At 46.5% G+C, this 16,336-nt stretch overlaps 1 protein-coding gene across 3 annotated transcripts; it reads left to right on the plus strand.

The window, feature by feature from the left end:
• The first annotated feature begins 4 nt into the window (after positions 1–4).
• Positions 5–16,336, plus strand: Fam161b (FAM161 centrosomal protein B). Of its 3 annotated transcripts, XM_076921672.1 has the most exons (9): positions 5–156; positions 3,368–3,690; positions 4,895–5,448; positions 6,236–6,585; positions 7,374–7,501; positions 12,679–12,843; positions 13,064–13,163; positions 14,546–14,676; positions 15,035–16,336. In XM_076921672.1, exons 1-9 carry the CDS (start codon positions 103–105, stop codon positions 15,069–15,071), a joined length of 1,842 nt encoding a protein of 613 aa, XP_076777787.1. In that variant the 5' UTR covers positions 5–102; the 3' UTR covers positions 15,072–16,336. The 3 variants fall into 3 exon arrangements, 2 of the variants coding, with proteins under 2 accessions (XP_076777787.1, XP_076777789.1); XR_013106701.1 differs by lacking the exon at positions 13,064–13,163 and having other exon boundaries at positions 15,035–15,179; XM_076921674.1 differs by lacking the exons at positions 13,064–13,163; positions 15,035–16,336 and having other exon boundaries at positions 14,546–14,731.

Raw genomic sequence — 16,336 nt, forward strand, 5'->3', positions numbered from 1 at the left:
TCCGAGGCTAATAGCGTGAGGGGCGTGGCTAGCGGTACCTCGCCGGCTCGCGCCGCTGTCACCGCCGCTGTCACCTCTGCTTCTCCCTCTCTAGTCAGGAAGATGACTGTGGGGAGGACTGCGGGAGGCCCCGAGCGCGCCGAGTGGAGCCGTGAGGTGAGTGGAGAAAGGAAGAAGCAGGATGCCTCAACAAGGAATCCTCAAGAGTGGAAACTGTTTAGCGTTGCCGTGGAGACAGAGTCAGGGGCGTGTCTCCAAAGGGCGTGGAATTACCATTGGCAGCCCTTAGGCACTTAGAGAATCAGTCTTGGGGACATGGGTCGTTTGTGTCTTGCACCAGGCTCTGATATTAGAGGCCGTATTAATAACAAACCACAAATTAACCTTGGAAATCTTAAAGGCAATCTCTACCTTCAGAAAAAGGCGAATCTAGGTGGTGAGTCATTGCCTGGGGCTGAGGAGGTGAGGAGAAACAGAGAAACAGATTCCAAGGTTTTTGTTGTTGTTTTAGAGTAAGGAAAATGCACTGAACCTTACTGAAATTATGAATTCGCAGCTCTTTAAATATCTAAAATCCATTAAATTGGATGTGTGTATCCTCTCAAACCCATTTTCTAGAAAACAGATGGGTTAAGCAATTTGCCCCCTAATCTCTAAAAAACAGAAAGTAGGCTGGTGGTTGCTTAGGGCTGACAAGGTGACAGGATGTGGGAGGGTGAAGGGAAATAAAAGACAATTAAAAGCAGTGGTACCTCAGGGTAGCGGTTCTCAATCTGTGTCACCTAAGATCATCCCGCATATCAGATATTTACCGTACAATTCGTAACAGTAGCAAAATTACAGTTATGAATTAACAACGAAAGTAACTCTATGGTTGTGGTCAGCACAACATGAGGAACTGTATTAAAGGGTCCCAGCATTAGGAAGGTTGAGGACCGCTGCTTTAGGGGAATGAGGAAAACGTTCTGAATTACACTGTGAGAGTTAGATGACTCTGTCTATATTAGAAACCAGAGGAGAATACACCTTGAATGTCTGGGTTGTACACTCTGGACGTTGTGTTTCAATAGAGTTGTTTTTTAAAATGAAAGAGCCAGCATTGTAGTACGGCTCAAACTTGTAATCCCAGCAACTCAAAATACTAAAGCAGAAGGGTAGAGTTCAGGGTCACCCCTGACCCTGTCAAGACAGAGAGGGGGCAGGGGAAGGAAGGAGTCTTGCTCCAGATCACACGTTCTTCAGCAACAGAGCCACGGTTACAGTACAGACTTCTCTTTAGCCCAGGTGGACTGCTCCACTTGCAACTAATTATCTTTCAGCCTTGCATCTGTCGCTGTAAGGACATTTCAGGTCGCTGTCCTCCAGCCACACCCGCTATCCCTCTATCACAAGATCCAGTTGAGACAATAAAAATCAGCCTAAAACTCCAAGTCAGGCCCTCCCCAACCTCAGAGGTTCAGTTCTCTTTCCACACTGTAACGAAGGACAAGCCTGCATTCAGTAGAAACAACTCCATACTTTTACTTTTCTATTTTTGTGGTACTGGAGGGACTGAGCCCAGGATCTTGTGCATTCCAGGCAAGTGTTCTCCACGGAGATAAATTCTCAGCTCCCGATTTCAGTCTTTCTTTAAACAGCAGTAGGATGCTCGGTTTGGGTGACACGGTGTCAGGGACTCGCCGTTTCTAGTGAGTCACACGATCAGGAGAGTGAACAGTCGCTATTCTCTAAGTGTCCTTGCTCGTTAGGTTAATGTATTCCTACATTTTTACTTAAACCACTGTAACTTCGAATGGGTTTATCTGGATATAACCGCATGATGTGTGAAAGAGCATCTGCACTCTGCCTAACAGATACAACCAAGGGCAGAAGCGAGGTCACCAAAAAGCAGTGTTTTTCTTGGGTCCGTAACATAATTGAAGAATTACTAGTACTCCTTTATTCTAAGTGATTACACTTACTTACCAATTGTTTACCTTTGCCCTAATTGCACAAGTATCTACCTTTCTAGACCGTTGTCGTTCATCACTGTACCTGTCTAGAGTTGAGCCCTCTTCCCTATCCCTCCTCTCAAAATAATCTGAACATGCTGAGCCTGACCTATCCCTGCCCATTTGCTGTCGTTTTTCCGTGATGCTGTGCAGCAAACGGATACACTTCATCCTGAGCACTGGTGCATTGCTGGCGCCCTCTGGTGGGTAGCAACAGACAAGCCGTCCAAGGGAACGCTTATTTATGCGATCCTTATTTATGCGATCCTCTTATGTTCTCCATCTGCTCTCACTAGAACACAAACTTCATGACTGTGCTGGCTGGTTTGGGGTCAGCCTGACACAGGCTGGGATCATCAGAGAGGAAAGAGCATCAGTTAAGGAAATACCTCCATGAGAGCTGACTGTAAGGCATTTCTCAATTAGTGATCAATAGGAGAGGACCCAGCCCATGGTTGGTGGGGCCATCCTTGGGCTGGTAGTCCTGGTTTCTATAAGAAGGCAGGCTGAACAAGCCAGGGGAGAAAACCAGTAAGCAGCACTCCTCTGTGGGCTCTGTATCAGCTGCTGCCTCCAGGTTCCTGCCCTGCTTGAGTTCCAGTCCTGACTTCCTTCTGTGATGAACAGCAATGTGGAAGTGTAAGCCAAATAAACCTTTTCTCCCCAGCTTGCCTTTTGGTCATGGTGTTTCATCACAGCAACAGAAACCCTAACTGAGACAATGACATACTAGGCACCCAACCTGTATTGTCTTGTATGCACAATTGGATGGATGTAATTCGATGCTGATGCTTTACAGTGTTGGCGAATGAGGCCAGCGCTTGATCCCCTTGAGCATGCTAGGCAAGAACTCAGCCACTGTGCTTCACTTGTAGCCCTTAAAGTATTTACGCTCTGGTCGGGAGTTCCACTTTCCATGCTGCTTTTTCTCCTAGATACAGTTCTCACCACTAATCATCCATTGCTGGTGATAGCATTGAAACTGGTTAGAGTCTGAGGAAAGTAAGGGTATCAATAGGAAAATAAGAGAAGGAAGATGGGCAAGAATTATGTAAATCCCAAGGGAACTGGGAGCAGAGCGTAGCCAGGTCATGGGCAGGATTCCTGGAGCACTGGAAACATACTGTGTGGTTCAGGCTGGTACCCAGAGTGCTCTTTCAGTGCTGAATGGAGCAGGGAACTGCCATTAGCTCCTCTGCAGCCTTTGCTCCGCACAGCCAAGCAGATTCATACACTGTGTTGTGCAATGCCTTTTGAATGAAGAATGCATCTTCCTGGTCCCTGACATACAGAAGTGTTCAAAGTGGAGCTAAAGCCATGTTTTGAGAACCTTTGAAATCAGAGTTTAACTCTCACTGATTTCTCTTTTGTTTTAGATATTTCCTCCCAAATCATCCTCCTCGGACACTGAGCCAGAAGATGAGCTGTTTGGAGAAGGGCTGGTTTTGCCCAGAGCTGGCAAACTCCATGAGTTCCTCAGCCCAGAGGAGGACACAGATTCTACTTCTGACTCCACTGGGAGCTTTTACAGAACCCCACAGGTTCCAAAGCAGAAAGACAGGTGGGATCTATTGGAGCCTCTCTTTCAGTCTGATCCAGACACTGATCTGAACGGCTCTGAGGATGAGGAAGACTTGGAGAGTTTCTTCCAACAAAAGAGCATCGGGAAGCCACAGGTCCAGGGCCCTCCATCTCTTAGGTAAGCATTGCACTCAGTGGCTGCCATGCTCCAGCACACAAGGTCTCAGGGCCTTGTCTCCCCCCCCCCCCCCCGTGAAACCACCTCTGCATATTGTCACTTGTCTAAGACGCAGCCCAGTTAGTTCTTGGATCCGCTGCATGTTGTGATTCTTTTTAAAAATATTCATGTCCGGCTGGAGAGATGGCTCAGTGGTTAAGAGCACTGACTGCTCTCTTCCAGAGGTCCTGAGTTCAATTCCCAGCAACCACATGGTGGCTCACAACCATCTGTAATGGGATCTGATGCCCTCTTCTGGTGTGTCTGAAGACAGCGACAGTGTACACACATACATAAAATAGATAACTCTAAAAAAAATATTCATGTCTGTGGGTGTTTTGCCTGTTTGTATCTATACCACGTTCATGCCTAGTGACCACGGAGAGCAGAAGAACATTGGATTCCCTGGAACTGGAGTTACAGACAGCTCTGACCTGCCATGTGGGTCCTGGGAATCAAGCCCAGGCCCCCTAGAAGAGCAGCAAATGCTCTTAACTGCTGAGCCATCTCTGTAGCTCATGTCCTGGTTCTTACCCAGTGGTCCTTAATAACTTTGGGCAACACTTACTTAGCTCATGAATCAGTGGGACTGACCAAAGGGATGCATTCCCCAAACATCTTTTCCTCCAAGAATGACAAGGTTCATTGTCTGTGTCCAAGTTTCTCAAAGCATATATGCTTTATCCCCTTTTTTTTGAGACAGGGTCTCATGTAGACCAGGCTGGCCCAAAACTCCTGAACTTCCCAGTTACTCCTCTCAAAGGCTTCGGGCATGTCATGCCACACTGGTCTTTATCAAATGTAGTATGTATTCTCTTCCCAATAACTTTATAAATGGATAATATTTCTGCCACTCTACATGGGAAATCCAAAAACCTAAGGCTTGAATTGGATCCTTATGACTCTGTGTTCCTGTGCTACCCGACTACACTGTATGCAGTTATCAGAATGCAAAGTGGCAATTTCTTCATGAATTCTTAGAAGGTAGTTCCCATTGGGCTGCTGGGATTGTCTGTTTTGTGGAAAGAAGGAAAGCCTAGCTGAGGTTAAGAACCTAGAGGCCTTTGGGGCTTTGGGACTTGGGGATCGAGACTAAGAAGTCTCTTGGTAAGGAGCCTCACCTCCTGTCTGCTGGGTCCATCCACAGAACTGCTTTCTCCTCCAGGTGTGGCTCCATGAGGCGTTGCAGCTCCCTGACCAGCCTTCTCTCTGACATTCCCAAGGCTCAAATCCTGCCAACCTCAGACTCTGGGCCTCCCTCCCAGCACAGAAGTGTTTGCTCTTGGGCATCCTCCATCACTGTCCCTCAGCCATTCCGCATGACACTGCGTGAGGCCCGGAAGAAAGCCCAGTGGCTGGCCTCACCTGCCTCTTTTGAGCAGGAAAGGCTACAGGCCCAGAAGCAGGGCCAGGAAGAGGCAGAGTGCCATCGGCAGTTCCGGGCCCAGCCTGTGCCAGCACATGTCTATCTGCCTCTCTATCAGGAGATCATGGAGCGCAGAGAGGCAAGGAGGCGTGCAGGTATTCAGAAGAGGAAGGAGGTGCTTCTCTCCTCCTTGAAGCCCTTCAGCTTCCTTGAAAAGAAAGAACAGCAAAAGAAAGTCACTCCACAGAGTGACTCGGCTGCTGTGGCTCAGACCAAGGTCCCCCCAAAGAAGGCCACTTCTAAAAAGATCCCCAAGTCCATTCTGGAACCAGCCCTTGGTGACAAACTCCAGGGTAAGGATACTCTTGGCATCTCTGGCTACCTGTGGTCTGGTGTTCCCAGAGGTGCTGCAGGAATTCAGGATCAAGATTCAGGGATTACAGTGGGACAGGGGAGGTAACCCATGCTCTGTGAGTTCGGTCTGTCCCACAGTGGTTCTCAAGCTCCATAATGCTGGGACCCTTTAATACAGTTCTTCATGTTATGGTGACCCCCAACCATAAAATGATTTCCTTGCTACTTCATAACTATAATTTTGCTACTATTATGAATCATAATATAATATCTGATGTGTACGATATCTGATACGTGACCCCCTAAAAGGGGTCAAGACCCACTGGCCAAGAACTTCTGGTCTGTAGGGAAATCAAAAAACCTGGCCTCAGGCTCAGCCTGGAGACCTCTCTCAGTAAGTGTGCACTACAGCTTCTGTAGTAGCCTAGGCATGGAAGCAAACACCATAAAGACATAAAGGACCTCCATCAGCCAGTGCCATCGCCAGCCTGCTGCCTCTGGGGAGGTCACCTCCCTAGCCCTCATCTTTGAGAGGAGTGAATTCCTTGGGGGATGATTGTTAACTGTTTGTTTGTTTGTTGCATTTACCACTGGCTTTAGTACACTACTGAAGGAAGGAAAAGGATGGACCTGGGGTTGCCTTTGCATGTAATCCCCAGACTCAGGAGGTCAAGGATGGAGGGTTTAGATAAACCTGAGACCAATCTGGGCTACAGAGTGAGCCTGTCTCTAAAGGGGGTGGGGGAGGTGTTCTCCAGATCCTCTCCTTCTATTGCCTCTTCATAGAATCGGAGATCCTCAGGAAAATCCGAATCCAGATGAGGGCCATGGACATGCTCCAGATGGCCTCCTCTCCTGTCAGCACGAGTAGCAACAGGGCTCCCCGGACGGCTGCCCGCACCCAGGAGGAGAAGCTGAGCTTCCTACAGACCGAGTTCGGGTTCCAGCCTCGGGTGAACCCTGGGGTCCCTGACTATGAAGGCCTTTACAAGGCTTTCCAGAGAAGAGCTGCCGAGAGGAGGGAGACCAAAGAGACAACTCGAAATAAGCCCTTCTTCCTGAGGACTGCCAGTCGGTGTCACACTCCACGATCCTGTGATGCCGCTACTGCTGGTGGAGAGAAGAGAAGAACCCAGGCAGGTAGCAGGGACGGTCAGGGTCTGCATCCTAAAGTATAACAGAGTAGGCCCAGATCTCAAAGAGAGGCATATGTCTTGACGCTTTTCTGTCCTATTTTTTACTTTTTTGAACACCTGCTCAGTTGCATGCAGATCCACATTCTGTAAACAGGAACATTCCTTTTCACACCTCCCTAGAAGGATTTTTGCAAACGTGAGTCCAAGCAAGTCTCAGAGCCCAATCTGTCTTAGCTTTGTTTCCTGTTGCTGTGATAAATACCTTGTCCACAGCAGCTGAAGGGAGCAATGGCTTACTCTCGCTTGTCTTCCCAGGTTGCAGTATGTTATGACTGGGAAGACAAAGCGGCAGGAGAGTGAAGTGGCTCGCGATGTTTGCAGTCAAGAGCGAAGAGCTCGTAAACACACACTTGTGCTATGCTCTGTTTCCACATATCACAGAAGGCGAGTCTTCTCACCTTAGCATAGTCCAGACAGTCCCCCACTGACGTGCCCCCAGATCTGCCTGATCCAGAGGCATCCACATTGAGATTCTCTTCCCAAGTAATTCTAGAGTGTATTCAATTGGCAAAACTAATCATACAATTCCAAAGAACTCTTCTCAGTTGATTAAAAACATTAGGCCTGACATGCAAGCGTGGGCTTTGGAACTAAACAAGATCTTCTTCACTTTATTCCCAGGGTGGGGGAATTAAAGGACCTCAGTTCTAGTCCTTCCCTGAAACTGAGTCCTCATTAGGATAGAAACTAATCATGTGTTATCACCAGTGTCACCTCATTTCCTGCAGAAGTCCCCTCAGCCAACAGCTGCACCCCTACCAAGGAGTCATTCTCTGAGTGGTCTTGCTTCTTTTTCTGCCAACACCCTCCCTGTCAACATCACAGATGCCACCAGGAAGCGGGAATCCGCGGTCCGGTGAGTAAGAAGCCTGAGCAGACTCATGACAGGTTTTAGCTCCAAATACTAGAACTGGCCCTGCTGCTGGGCCTCTTCTCCATTATCAGAAACGCCTTAAGAGGTGAAGGCATTCTCTGATGGGGCAGGAATATGTGCTACCATCCTTTCAGTCTGTGCAAGACACAGAGTTAGAGATGCCCTGGAACATTTACAATGTAACATGCAGTCTGAAACATGGGATTTTTCAGGGTGATTATCCCTTATGAACAGTGCAAGCACAGGGGACTATGACAGCACAGGGAAGCCGAGGGGTGTGGTCTCACATCTTTTGGAACACAGGTTTAAGGTAGAACATGAGGAACAAGGAAGAAGGGACTGGGAGACGGCTCTGATGGCAAACATAGAGACCTGAGTTCAGATCCCAGCACCCAAGTAAAAGTGTGCCAGTGTGCCAGCAAGTGTTGCACCTCCAGGTGAGCAGTGGACAGAGAGAAGTGCAGCCTCTAACTTGTTGGACGGCTAGTCTAGACAATAAGGATGTGCAGCTGGGGCCAGCCAGATGGCTGAGTGGATAAATGTCCTTGCTGGCAAGCCTGGCAGCCTCAGTTCAATCCCAGGACCCATATAGCAGAATGTGAGAACTGACCCTTGCAAGTTACCCCTGACTTCTACACACATACTGTGAGAACTGCCCCTCCATTTTTTTTTTTTTCCTGAGACAGGGTTTCTCTGTGTAGCCCTGGCTGTCCTGGAACTCACTCTGTAGACCAGGCTGGCCTCAAACTCAGAAATCCGCCTGCCTCTGCCTCCCAAGTGCTGGGATTAAAGGCGTGCGCCACCTCTGCCTGGCTTGCCCCTCCAAAGGATAAAGAGGAACGAGTCAGACAAAAGGCTAAAGAGAAAAGAAGATTCTAGAAAAAGAATGTGTATATGAGCCCATGAGTAGTACTGGTAGTACTGTTTCTTATACTGTGTATGAAAGCAAAAGGCAGCCACAGGGAAGACAAAGCCAGGCTCAAGCCTAGTGGTGGGAGCGGAATGCAACATGGACAAGATGCAATGCCCATTGCCCAGATTGTCAAGCTGTGAGTGAGGTTCATACTCTGAGTCTACTGGACACCGGGAGCCTATTTCCCTTTTCTATGCTTTTCTTTTTCTTTCCTTCCTTTCCCCTTCCTTTCTTTTCTCTCATTTGCTTCAGTACTGGAGATCGAACTCAGGGTCTTCTGCAACTGAGTCACACTCCATCCAAGTCTGTGTATTTTTTTTAACAATTCTGCTGACCTGGCTCAGTGGCACTGCTCTCATTTAGTCAGCAGGAAGACTTCTGACAGGGCTCTGAAGTGAGCAGAAGGAGCTGTGATCCAGCATAGAGCTGGGGCCTGGGAAAGGACTAATACCTCAGTGCCTCCTGGGAGGCTCCCAGGGTATAGTAGGACACTACTTTGTAGTGTGATTTATTTTGTGTGCCTGGCCCTTTAAGAGAAATGTTTGACCCTGTGACCTTCACTGTCAGTTACCTCTTGGACTTCTGTGAACAGGAGAATCTGAGAGGAGGAGGAGGGTCCAGGTGGCAGAAGAGTAGGGTCAGAGACTAGGCTTAGAGAAGACTAGGGTTAGAAGAAGGGCTGAGTAGGGCTAAAGAGACAGTTGGCACAGAAAAGAGACTGAGCAGAGTGAATAGGAGACCAGTGAGCCAGAAGCTGATCTGAGCCAGAGAGGATACTGTTAGGAGACAGTGGAAAGTGGACTCAGCTAGCAGAGTGAGCAGACAGTTACAGAGGAGTCAGAAGCTGAGCTCAACAGAGAGGCTAGAACAGTTGTTATAGTTAGAAGTGGCTGGTTGGGAAAACTGGAGAGGAAATTGTTTATGCTCGCTGTGGGGGAACTGAGGGAGGAATGGTTAGGAGCAAAACCTTTGAAGGGGCTGGGCTGCAGACTGGGAGGAGGGCTGGCATGGAGTTAAGAGAACTGGTTCCTGTTTGTAAGAAAAGGAAACAACATAAAAGAAAAAACCCCCACACATTTTATAAGTGGCACCCAATATGAGTCTAGGCAGAATGGAAGGTTTGATTTCAAGTACCACAGAGCAGAAGGCAGGAAAAGGAGGGGTGGGTACTTTGTTGAGGCTGTTGTTGGGGCACCCTCACCCTGTAGTTTTCAGTAGCGGGTTTTTTTCCCTCTCCTTTTTCTCATTTTGGGCTATTTTGTTTATAAAAGGGTTAAAAGACTAGCTGAGCAACTGGGAAAACATGGGTGGGAGTGGAGAATCTTGGGAATCAGGAATGGAGGAAAAGGGAAAACAAAGGGTTTCCTCTTTCTCCTTTCTGAAAAAGTAACAGAGTCGGCTGTGCAGCTAGAGAAACAGAGTAGAGGCTTGGAAAAAGTCAAGGACAAGAAAAGGGAGAACGAACAGGATCATTCCCAGTGACTGAAGCAGGGAGGGAGTTTTCCCCAGGTACAGAGAGGGGAAGGACCCATGTCAAAGGGCAGCCAAGTCAGAGAAGTGAAAAGCAGGAGGGTGCTCAGAGGGGACAGGACGGGAGGCAGGGTTAAGCCCACAACACCTTTTGAGGACAGGCAGTTCTGGTTCACAAAATCACCACAGCATTCCCGATAGCTATACAGCCTGTGCCTGCTGATGGGGTCACCCACAAGGTTCTGACGAATAGCATTACATCCTGTAGAGTGGACCTAAGGTGGTTACAAAGACAATGATGTCTCATGGGATGGCCTATGTGAAACAAACTCTAAGTAACTGGGCTATTCAGACATATTCCCCCAAACTGGAGGGGATTGGTAACAGCTGTACTGGAGACTGGTCCTCAGTTGCATTGGTTGTCATGGTGGAGACAAGAATCCAGGAATTTGGAACAGCACAATAGAGTAAGAGAACTTAATACAGTGAGGGACCAGTTGATAAGTAAAGGTCAATATGCTAATATACAAGATCAGGTCAACTTGAAGACACAATCACAGAACAATGTCATTTAACAGCTGAGGAGCCAGGAAAGAATTGTCTATCATTTACAAAAATTATAGAAGGCCCAGGAGAAGCCTTCACTGATTTTTTTCTTTTACAAAGGTTAGCTTCGGCTGTGAACAAAGCCACATCAAATTCTGATGCAAGACAAATGTTAATTAAGACTCTGACATTTGAAAATGTAAACAGAATGCAAAAAGATTATCAGGCCACTAAAGGCAAGGGCAGCACCTATAGAAAAGTGGATCAGGGAGATGACTGATATTGGTTCTAGCATGTATAATGTCACAGTAATGAAAAGCCATAGCTAAAGGTTTTAGATCTCTAAATGCATGGTGCTTTAATGTGGACGGTATGGTCATTTGCAAAAAGACTGTGAAAATCCACTAGAGGTCTCAGATCTCAAAATGTTTGCTGCTTTAATTGTGGGAAATATGGTCATTGGAAAGAAAATGTGAACAAGATATCTCTAAGGGCAGTGCTTTTTCTAAATATAAACCAAAAAGAAGGCCTAGGCTTCCAGGGGTGTGTAGGTGATATGGCTAAAAAGAGTGTAGGTTCAAGAAAGACAGCCAAGGCAATTTCCTGCCATCGGGAAACCAAATGGGGAAACTAGCTCCAGGCCTTGCAGCAAAAAGTACAAGCTGCGAGCCAACGGTTCACAATGCTGAGAGTGGAGTTAAGACATGTGAGGGAGGAACTCCAGAACATAAGGTGCTAGAAGATAAGATAGTCCAGGAGGATAAAAGGTTCAGGAAGTATGGGTACCCAAGTTACAGGAAAGAGAGGCAATGCAGTTAGGTTCTTATCTCAGTTCTGGATGTGCTCAGAGAAACAGATCACATCAGACACCTGGAAACCCTGAAAAAGACATTAAACAGATGGAGAAGCAAAACTCACAACAGTAGCGTGGCTACACTAAGACCTCATAAGAATAAATTTAGGATGCAGAGATGCTTCCTTCTCAGATTTGTCGATACTAACCCTAGGCCAAGTGTATCGGTATCCCAGGGCCCAGGAAAAGGTCCCGCAAATGCGAGGCAGCCACCTACAGAAGATATCACATCTGCTTTCCAACATCAGGGAGTTGAGTATTTTAGCAGATTAAGCTTTTGTGCCCTTGTTCCTGATCTGTTTGAATGTATTTCTAAGTGCAGAATCTTGATTATTTTGTCTGTTGGTGGAACCCACCACAGAGCTCTAGAATAGTTTACACAAACTGAGTGCTATAAGTTGAACCCAAATTGTCTACATTAAAAGAGGGCTGTTTCCAGATCTTTATGGAAATGGAGATTTGTATTCTCAAAGAACTGTGAACCTAAGTCATTGCCTGACCGCTGCTTATAAGCACAGCGATTGGGGCAGACTCAGAAATCCACCATGCTGGTTGTACTGGCTTTTCCTTTGCACGGTGAGTAGTGGTGAACAAGTCTTTCTGACTTTCAGTCTCCCACGTAAGAACAGGGCCTAGCCTGTCTACCTCCTCAGAGCTTGGTGAGAATTACAGTTTTTGGTTCCCGGTTGGCAGCTCTGTAAATGGTAGCTGTGAGTACGGCTCCAGACGAGGGAAACACCTCATAAATCTATTGAATCCTAGCTGGGTACGGCCATTTTACCCAGTGTGTTCTGGTCAATCAGTGGACTTCTCTTACGTGGGAAATCACAGGGCCTAGAAAGCAGGAGCGGCATCGTATGACATTGCTTCTCACCCAGAATAGCTGTTGAGGTGGGGTTCCCTGTGGGCCAGGCTGACATGAAAGTCACTGTGTAGCTGGGACATCCTGAACATCTCTTCCTCCTGCACTGGGATTACAGGTCTGTGCCACCATGGCCATCCCCAGAATCATTTTTTTTTCCCTGTAAACATAGTTGTGACAAGTGTATAGGAAATCTTATTCATAGAAACACCAGCTAGCGGCCGGAGAGATGGCTCAGTGGTTAAGAGCAGAGGACTTAAATATGGTTCCTGGTATCCACACTGGGCTGCTCACAATTGTAACTCTAACTCCAGCAGGCCTGACGCCCTCTTCTGGACCCTGGGGGCACCTGCATTCACACCTATACATACACCTACCCCCCAAATAGACACATAAAACAAACAAACAAACACCTTAAGAAAGAGAAGACAAGACTTAACTGACTTTGCAGAGGAGTTCCTAAGGTTGCTTATGCATGTGCCCAGGCCATCTGCTATTTTTGCTCTCTCCTTTAGAATGTCACTTGAAAAGAAGGACAAATCAGACATGAGCATTCAGTGGTTGGAGATGCACAAAAAGAACTGTCAGGCCATGTCTAAATCAGTGACTTTGAGGGCCAAAGCCATGGATCCCCACAGAAGCCTGGAAGAAGTGTTGGAAGCGAAGCTGAAAGAGAACAGGTCAGTGTCTGCCACACTCAGAGGGGTGCCTGCATTAAAGCACATTCCTGGCTTTGAAATGGCACATGCAGTCAGTAGGGTAAACTACGGCATCAGAGGCGGTCATGGACTTTGGCAGGCAATAGGAATGCAGTGTACACGGGAGTGACTGCTTAACTTGCATGAAGGGTTTCTGATTTTGAAAGAGATTGGTTGCTTCTGGAAACCTTGTTAATTCCAGGAACAATGACCGTAAAAGAGCAAAGGAATATAAGAAAGAACTGGAGGAAATGAAGAAAAGAATACAAACAAGGCCCTATCTCTTTGAACAGGTTACCAAGGTAATCCAGACTCTCAACTCTTTCCTGCCTTGGGTCAACAGTTTTCTTACAAATTGTAAAAAAAGATTTTTACTCTGTGATTATTTTCTTAAAACTCAGATACTCTAAATTGAACTCCATGGTGGTTAATCTTTCCAATTTGATTGTGCTGAATGACCCAGAAAATTAACACACTACACTTCTGGGTGTGTCTGAGGGTGTTTCCAAAAAAGAGTTAGCTGAGGAAGGAAGAACTATGCTGATATGGACTGTGTGGTCCCGGTCTCATGGTCTGGGCGTGCTGGGGGTGAGGATAATAAAAGGCACAGACACATGGACATTCTCTTGGCTTCCTGGCCACCATGACATGGACAGCATGGTCCTTCCTTCTCTATAATGGTGCCTGGCCAGAAGTCCAAAGTGACAGGGCCAAGGGACCATGGACTTAAATTTCTGATAGTTGAGCCAAGGTTTCTTTTTATAGAGCTCAAGCTGACCTCTAATCCATTGAGTCCAGGCTGGACTTGAACCTACCATCCTCATGCCTCAATCTCCCCGGTGCTGGGACTGTAGCCATGCACTGCCACACCCAGCTTTTACACTGCTTATAATGATGAAAGGCGAACCTGCTTTTTTTAATACCATTTTAATCCAAACATAGGTCCTTAAAGGTCAGCGTGCTTATAAACATTCCTCGAGGCTCTTTCCAGATTAAGTGGCTTTTAGGCTGAATCATTTGAAAACTTTTCTCTGGACTTTAAGAAGGGGAATTCAGTTGAGATCTCCCTAAGGAAGCTGTAGAGCCCTGGAACCTCCAGAAAGACCTGTCTCCGGCAGTTAAGTGCCGTATCTGGCTCTGTGGTTCATTGTGGGCATGTGCTCCATTGTAAAGCATGTGACATTCCTAGGTAATAGTGGCTCTCCTCCTTCTCCAGATGCCTCTCCCCCATGCTGGACTGTCTAGAATTTACTTAGGCTGAGCTCTTTCAGATCCACTTTTGTTGAGAAAGCTTACTCCTTCCCCCACAGATCTTTTAACATTCAAAAAACCACAAAGTAGCCTGTGGTTTTGTAAAACAAGATAGCCTTCTAGTTATTTGCAGACCATATTCCTCCTGTTAAGTGTTCGTAATGTTAGTTTTTCTAAGGATGCTCTTGAAAGGTGTGGCTCTCAAAGAGCTGACACCTCCTCAAAGTGTGAGAGATATAGAGTTGTATTTGTACCTGCATTTGAACAAGATCCCCATGGACTCATTTTACAAACTGTGGCTAAAAATAAGGCTCTTTAAGTAATTTCTGTGCCAACTTTTGTCTAGCCCTAAAGGTGGGGTGTGGGGTGGTGGAAAGGGCAGTATTATAAAGACTGATTACCCAAGTAACTCAGAGTCATGTCCACGCCACAGGCCCTCGCCAGGAAAGAAGCAGAACAGCGTTATCGTGATACCCTGAGGCAGGCTGGCCTGGAGGAAGAGTTTGTGAGAACTAAGAGTCAAGGCACAGAGGCAGAGAAAGCCAAAGTCAAGGAGTCTTACTGGTAAGAGGTACTGGTGTCATCCTCAATGATGCCACCAGGAGGTATCTTAGAGAAGTTACTCCTTTGAGTACCAGCCCTGCACTTGGTAACAGCTCATCCACACGCCCCTGAGCTACACTGTGTGAGATGATGAGACTGCTCGTCTGCCATTCCTTCACCTTATAGATAAGGCCCCAGCATCACCTCTTTCATAACTGACGTATCATAAGGCAAAGGCTGCAGTTATTTCCAGTTTTATTAAGCTCAAGTAATTCCTGTTTTCTCTTTAAAATTCCATTCTACCATATAAAATAATGAAAATGTTGAGACCATTCTTAAACCTCGGAGATCCTTTCAATTTAAAATATTGTTTTTTCAGCATCCATGAAACTACAAAACTCAGCATCCGAGGTTGACAGCAGGTTTTGGAAGACTCTGCAACTGCCTGCTGACCCCAGGCTGGAACAGCAGTGGCTTGAACAGCTAACCAATCTGCTTGTTGAAATAGTTCACTCATCACATCAGAGCATCAAGCAACCAACTAGGGGAGGAGCTTGAGTTTAGAGTCATGGCCTCCGTCAGGGAACAGGAGAACAGAATAGAAATTCAGAGATCAAAGTGGAGCCAAGGGTGGAGGCACCCTAGCCCAGCCTTAAAGGTTCTTTGCTTTGCATTTGACAGACACTTAGGAGTAGGTATAAAATAAGGTACAGCTGGGCGGTGGTGGCGCACGCCTTTGATCCCAGCATTTGGGAGGCAGAGGCAGGTGGATTTCTGAGTTCGAGGCCAGCCTGGTCTACAGAGTGAGTTCCAGGACAGCCAGGGCTACACAGAGAAACCCTGTCTCGAAAAACCAAAACCAAAACCAAAACAAAACAAACAAAACAAAAAAACAACAAAAAAACCCCAAAAACAAAACAAATAAACAAACAAAAACAAAAGAAAATAAGGTATAGCCCACACCTATCAGGTAGGTATAAGAGGAACAGAGGTAGAAAAATAGGTAGCAATAAGGAAACAGAAATCTAGGACAGCCAGACTAAATACATTCTCAGCAGCTTCCAGTAACCTGGAATCTTGGTAACTAAACATGTAGGAATACTGTCTGTGAAATAAACCATGTTTCTCAGTCTATATCTGCATCCTAAATATAGGCCTTATCATTAGCATCTGACATACTGGGACAAGTCATTTTTTATTATTTGTAGGATTTTCTCAAAGATTTATTTATTTTCTATGAATACACTGTCACTGTCTCCAGACAAATCCAGAAGAGATCATCAGATCCCATTACAGATGGTTGTGAGCCACCATGTGGTTGCTGAGAATTGAACTCAGGACCTCTGGAAGAGGAGTCAGTGCTCTTAACCTCTGAGCCATCTCTCAAGACCCCTGTAGGATTTTTTCCTCACTCCTCTTCAGGTTGTTGACAACCAAAAATGTTAACAGATATTGCCAAATGGCCTCTAGAGAGCAAAAGTGTCCCAGATTGAGAATCACTCCTGTAGAAAGCACAGGCTGGAATCTGGAAAACAATTGCTAGGAACTTGTCTCCACACTCGAGGATAATTCCACACGCTGGTAACAAATGCAGCAGTCCTTCTCTACCGTTCTTTGAGAACACTATTTGCATATGTGTGTCAGCAGAGTTCATTCTAAATAAAACTTCTTTGGCCACTGA

Source organism: Arvicanthis niloticus, chromosome 23 (assembly GCF_011762505.2).
Source record: "Arvicanthis niloticus isolate mArvNil1 chromosome 23, mArvNil1.pat.X, whole genome shotgun sequence".
NCBI lineage: Eukaryota > Metazoa > Chordata > Mammalia > Rodentia > Muridae > Arvicanthis > Arvicanthis niloticus.